Source organism: Triticum aestivum, chromosome 1B (genome assembly GCF_018294505.1).
Source record: "Triticum aestivum cultivar Chinese Spring chromosome 1B, IWGSC CS RefSeq v2.1, whole genome shotgun sequence".
Lineage (NCBI taxonomy): Eukaryota > Viridiplantae > Streptophyta > Magnoliopsida > Poales > Poaceae > Triticum > Triticum aestivum.
In genome coordinates this window covers 685,385,305-685,391,717 of record NC_057795.1, presented here as the reverse complement: position 1 = coordinate 685,391,717, position 6,413 = coordinate 685,385,305, and the positions used below count along the sequence as shown (strand labels likewise).

Here is a 6,413-nt window from a genome sequence, read left to right as displayed (position 1 = left end):
AGTATAAAATGCCGGCACAACATGATGGGTAAGTTAAATGAGTACAAGAAAGTGCATGCTATATCCTAAGCTGATCACACATGTTTATTGCAGAGTGTCTTGTGGACTTTTTGTGATGTGGTGCATAAAATACTGGGACGGAGATCGCTGGACACATGAATTTGACCAGCAAGAGATTAACGAGTCAAGGCCACGTATTGTCGCGGAAATCATTTTTTCTGAGGTCAACAGATTAGAGAAAGTGAAGATGAAAATTGTTAAAATCATGGAGAAGGAGTAGGTATTAGCATTGGTAGGGTTTTAGTCCCGGAGAAGATTTCCCTACCGTTGTTGGATACTTTGATCGATTGTAATGCGACATGGCACTGGGATAGATTTCGACAATTTTCCACGTTTTATTTATTGCTTTCGTGAGACACTACACATTTAAATGCGTGTGGGCAAATAATATTTTTCTATCCTAAAATGTATCAGTTTGCCTCTGCGATATTACGGGAATGTTTGGTTCATGACTTAGCTAGCCACGCCAAAGGTGTGCCGTGCCACATCTTTCTAGGTACACGTTTGGTTTTTTACTAAGGTTAGGCTTGCCATAGCTGGAAGAGGCTTTTGCTGTAGAAATTTGTGCCTAAGGTGTGGCGCTTGTTTTAGCCGCCACACTTTGCTGTAGAAATTTGCTGTAGAAATTTGCCCCTAAATGTACTGTTGTTGTTGTTCCTACTCGCGGCGGTCATTTTTTATTAAAAAATATGCCCGCCGTCCTGAGTTGGTGCGGTGTGGATAAAACCTGCACAATATCCCACGTCGATTCTGGTGGCAGCAGCGGCGCTGGATCCGACGAATATTCCAGGCCGTGCGGTGGCCGCCCGCCGAGGCAGTTGCGGGCCCGCGCACTCCAGCTAGTGCGGGCTGGCGCCATTGGCCGTGCGCCACGCGTGGGTCTGCTGGCCCAGCACCCGGCCGACCGACAGGCGCGCACGTCTCGTCCCGCCCCAGCCAGCGGGCACATGCAACGATCCCGAGGGGGAATATGGCGATCTGTCGGCCCATAAACAACGTGCGTCGGGCGCACGGTAGTCCCACCTCGCCCGTGGAGAGACGCGCCGACCGGTTAACATACCCGCGTCTTCGCCTTCTCACAAGCTCGCTATAGAACATTAATGAATGCCCTGCTGTGCGCCGTGGCCTCCCCGCTCGGCGGCCAGAAGGCGTTGTAGTTTACTGTCCGTGCGCGCAGCCGGCCACGGCTGGGGCTTTTTTTAAAAAAATTGTCACATACATTAAATTTTAAAAATCTTCATAAGTTGACTAAGCCATGACAGCAGTAACACATTCATACAAATATAATATGTTTCACACATAAAAATATAAATCGCATGTCCTCATATAAATCGCATGTCTCATAACATTGAACAAGGTGGCATAAATATTAACTCTAAGTGCCATGTCTATTATTCTTAAACAAATAAACTGAAAGTGGTAATGACTTTCATCGAACAAGGTGGTTTAAAGAATAAACTCAAAGTGCCATGTCTCTTATTCTTAAACAAATAAATTGAAATTGCCAGTGCCTTCAATTGATTATGAATACTTCATCTTTATGCCCGGTTCTCTTTATGCCCGGTTCCTACATAACAAATTGTAAACAACTCATCAGACAATTGTGAAGAGAGAACCAAAAATAATTAAAATTATGGAAAACTTACTTTTCATTCTCAGGGCACGTTTGCCGTCTATGGCCCTCTCTCTTACAAATGCCACAAAGAGGACCGGGTTTTTTCTCAGAAAATGATATTGGTCTTCCATTTTTTGTAACATTTGGATCTTTCTTTGCCCGCCCTGTCCTGCTCTGTTTAGGGGCGCCCTTCGTGGAAACTTTCACGGGATCACCTATGACATCAACATGTTGTTCCGGCTGACGTGGCTCCTCATGCACATTTCTTGTACTACCAACGGCATCATCATCAGGGACCTTTTTCTTCGCTATTATATTCTGCAGACACTGCATCAACTCATCATAGACGAATGGATCATTTGAAGCAACATGAAAAGCTTCAGCTCCTGTTATACTGAGTTGACTATAGCGAGCACGCTGCTCTGCCCCTGTCCAACCCCAGCCAAACAAGTCACTCTTTCGCTGTGCAGGCAGCCCACCTCTCGCAACTTTCGACATCCTCTTAAGGATGCAACACTTAGGTATTTTAGATATTTTGAGATGAACCAACACATACAGAATGTGTTTGCAAGGCAATCCTTTCCGAAGCATTCGTCCACAACTGCAGTCTATCATATTCTCAGAGTTTTCAGCTCGATAATTCACGCTGAACTGAAATTTCCGGTTATTCCTCCATGTCACGATGAAGGTGTGGCAGTCAACTCCCACTAGCGTCTCAAAAATCTCAAGCTCTCCCATCTTCTTCAGATCTTGTTGAAGAATATAAAAATTGGAATGAGTGAATACTTTGGCGGCATGCTTCTCAATATCCTTATATTCTGTGACTGATGGTGGCAATGACTGATTTGAAACACAGTCATCATGCGCCTCGTTCTCACGTAGTCGGACTATGCAATTCTCATAATGCACAACTAGGTCAACAATAGTCATACCGCCGTCCAAGTGCAGGTGAAGACAAGAGTTAAGACTTTCACTCCTCTGATTACTGCGCATACCCAGAAAAAAACCATCTGACAGATATGATGCTGCCCACAGACTCCTCTTCCTGTACATCCTACTCAACCACTCTTCTGTTTTATCAGTCTTCCATTTACGAACGAAAGCGTGCCATCTCGCCTCAAAGTTGGCTGGAGAGGTGGAGTAGTACAAGAGTGCCCTGAACTCACTTAGCGATTTGTAATTAAGGTGCTTCTGCATGTTTTTTTCCACGTGCCATGAGCAGAGACGGTGCAACACATCAACCAAAACCAACCGAATAGCTCGTATCATTGCAGCGTCTCCATCTGTGATGATTGACCTTGGCTTTTTCTGACAATTGGCCTTCAGGAATGTCTGGAGCAGCCACACGTACGTCGCTTCGGTCTCATCGGACACAATGGCACAACCAAAAACTGTGGTGCAACGGTGATTGTTTACACCAACAAAGGGGATGAACGGCATACCGTATCTGTTCATCTTATATGTGCTGTCGAACACCGTGACATCTCCATACAGTTGATAGTCCCGCCGCGACTGTGCATCGCACCAGAACATGCTCTTCAAACGGCCCTCCTTATCGAGCACGTACTCAAAGAAAAACTCTGGATCCTTCTCCTTTCTGCTCCTCATAATCCCAATTGCCGTGTTAGCATCACCCTTCGCAATCAACTTCATTTTTTCTCGGCAACATAGGTTGTACACGTCTCGTCTCAGAAACCCACACTTATCATACGAGCCATACCTGCTAATGAAGTTGTCAACGATGATATGCTTTCTGATCCCAGCTCCTTCCATCGCCAAGATCTCAGCTATCTGGTGATCTCCCATCACTCGATGTGACCGCAGAAATACCACCTCATCTGGTCTAGCCAACAAATGGTTGTGATCATCCATAAAAGCTGCCACGAACCAAACTCCACGTCCTTTGTCCAACTTCACGACTAAATGTGCGCCACACTCGCAACGAGTCTCTGGTCTTAGCCTGCGGGTACGGCCCTCCGGGTTTAAAAATTTACTGCGACGCTTTCCTGCCCTCGAGCAAACGTATCTCCTATACCGAACAGTGGTTGAAAGTCCTTTTCCTCGTTTCACCTTATCTTTTCTGATACTGAATCCACGGTCTTTGGCGTAGTTATTATAGAACATGTGAGCCTCCCATTGTGATGCAAATGTCATACCCATAACCTTCAACTGTGTCTCCAGCGCACGTTGCTGGATTTCAGCTTCCTCAATGTCCATATTAGCTCCATCCTCATGCTCATATCCATCTTCACCACTCCAACCATCAAAGTTAGCCTACAATATTCCACATAAGCAAGTGTAAGTTGTCATTACCAACTATTTATTATTCAATGACATCTTAAATTTTGGACCGAACCTGGCTTATGTTATCCCCGAAAGATTCAACACCATGATTTTCCTCGTTGTGAACGTCAATATCCTCCTGCACATAAAAAAATCATATGCACGTGTAAGTACCATATGGTTCTTCATCCGACAAAAAGAATGTACAAGACACTTACGTTTTCACTACAAGCACCCTCCTCCTTCTTTTCAAAATCCTCCTCAGGTAAATTATCGTACGACGACCAGGATTCATTGTCGCTGCCATCATCATCATCTTTACTATCATTACCATTCGTACGATCAACACTATCGCTACCATCCCACTCACTCGTGTCCAAAAACAGATCCGTAAATCCAGTTTCTTTATCCATTAAATGATCTCTCAACCTACACTGCAATATTATAATAAAAATTGATCTATCAATTTTAAATCAAATTAAATGTACTACGATCATACAGATGAGAAATTCTTATCTAACAAGTGATTGCACATAATTATTTACAGATTCAATTTTTTTGACGAACTAGAAGGCTTACATGGCATGCACGTGCACTTCGGGCCGCCTGGCGTGGCTGCGGACGGCGAGGACGTTGCCGGAGAGGCTGATCACGGAGTTGCGGGCGGCGACGGCGTCCACATAGTCCACGTCACCGCGACGACCTGCACGGAGGCGACATCACGTACGGCGGGCGACTCGAAGATCTGTCCGCGCCGGCTAGATCCCGGGTGAAGACGGGGAGAAGGCGGCGATCGGCCGAACGGGAAGACGTTGGAATTGGCAGCGTGATCACGTCTAGATTGGCGGGGAAAGGTGGCTATCGGCGGGTAAGGGCGGCGATCGGCGGGGCGGGGCGACGTTGGAATGGGCCGCGTGATCAGCGCAGGTCGTGGGTTTTTTTTTCGCGCGACGGGGAGAGGGTAGTTGCGAGCCAGCCGTATAGGCTCGAGCCGTGCGCTCGGCTCTACCTGTATGGGTACGCCACATACGGCGCGGGATACGTTAAGCACCGTATGCCCGAAATGCCCTTATACGTTAAGGGGGGGGGTGTACCGAAGCAGACCTCTTACTAGGATACAGCTTAAAAATATGTTGGTACGATACAGTTGCTATCATCGTACTGAAAGCAAACCACTTCTCTACTTGCCCAATACATGAGGAAACTCTATTAACAAAATGAGAACATCGTAGAATAGAAAAAACAGACATACCAACTTTATTTCCAAAAACAAAAACATAAGGAGAGTTGAATAGAAATTCAAGCTGCAGACCGCAAGGCGTACATTTTTCAACACAATAGGCAAGGGAAAAGGAGAAATGAAATGAATTAAACGAAATTGACAGGTACCTTTAGTAGGGTAGCTTGAACCAGCATGAGATAGATCCTTGTAGTCAAGGCTATCGCCCCGTCGTTTGAGGTGTCCATAAAGTGGTTTCAAATTTAGAGCTGGGCAGTATCCAATTACGACCGTCTTAAGGGCTGAGTAGTTCCCAATACTACCTGGTATAGATGCCAGATGTTTGCACTTCACAAGGTATAATGCATGCAGTAACGGTAGGTCACCCAAACAATCGAGTGACTCCAGCCCACTGCAATACCTAATACTCAGATGCATGAGTCTATCCAACTGTGCTGGCACAGAACGAATCTTGTCACAACCATGTATATGCAAAAACATGAGACATGACAAAGGATTAACTCTGGGTAAAGGTGACTGCTCTGGCATAATTTCGGATGCAAGGTGATTGCAGTGTTCTGACGATGCCGCTGTATCAAAGTGTTGCACACTCTCCAGCTCTCTATCATCCTGCAACTGTATGAACTCAAGACTATGGCACCAAAAAAGGGTCAGGCTCGTGAGAGATGGGGGAAGAACGAAAAGTTCTGTCAAGCTTCCACAAGAATTAACCATTAGTTTTGTTAGATTGGGCAGGAATTGACAGCTTCCTTGAGTACGGCATCCTTTCACCCGGGTGGAGCCTATGAGCTTGCTGCAGTTTCTGATGAGCATAAACTTCAATGATACCAAGCTTTGGAACTCTTGTTCAGGCCAGTAGATGAGCGTATCACAAGAAATGATATTCAACCTGACAAGCTGACCAAACCATTTCCAAACCCCAACCGCTGGCTGCAATGGACTTGACGGGAACAAAAAGTTGCAACCACTCAAGTCCATTTCCAAAATAGACACTCCAGGATCTTGATCAAGATTCAATGTTGGTGTTGCTTTTGTATCACCGACAACCATAACTAACTCAGACAAGTAAGCCATGTACCTGGATCTTAATATTGCCAAGGATAGTTGAGCCTTGCCTTCCTCTAGCTTTATAGTTTTGAGTTTTGGTGCTTCAGGTAGAGTTGTTAGCTTTGGGCAGTTCTCAATTACAATATTCTCAAGCATAGGAAATGTTAA

General features: G+C 45.5%; 1 protein-coding gene across 1 annotated transcript; it reads right to left on the bottom strand.

Moving 5' to 3' along the window:
• Positions 1-1,441: 1,441 nt before the first annotated feature.
• LOC123149246 (protein FAR1-RELATED SEQUENCE 5-like) lies at positions 1,442-2,992 on the bottom strand. The gene is made up of 2 exons (XM_044568867.1): positions 1,707-2,992; positions 1,442-1,627 (listed from the first exon to the last, which is right to left on the bottom strand). The coding sequence occupies exons 1-2, from the start codon at positions 2,942-2,944 to the stop codon at positions 1,615-1,617; spliced, it is 1,251 nt and encodes a 416-aa protein (XP_044424802.1). The 5' UTR covers positions 2,945-2,992; the 3' UTR covers positions 1,442-1,614.
• Positions 2,993-6,413: the final 3,421 nt, after the last annotated feature.

Coding starts and splice junctions, on each gene's coding strand:
- LOC123149246 (XM_044568867.1), bottom strand. CDS start 2,944: ATGATACGAGCTATTCGGTTGGTTTTGGTTGATGTGTTGCACCGTCTC.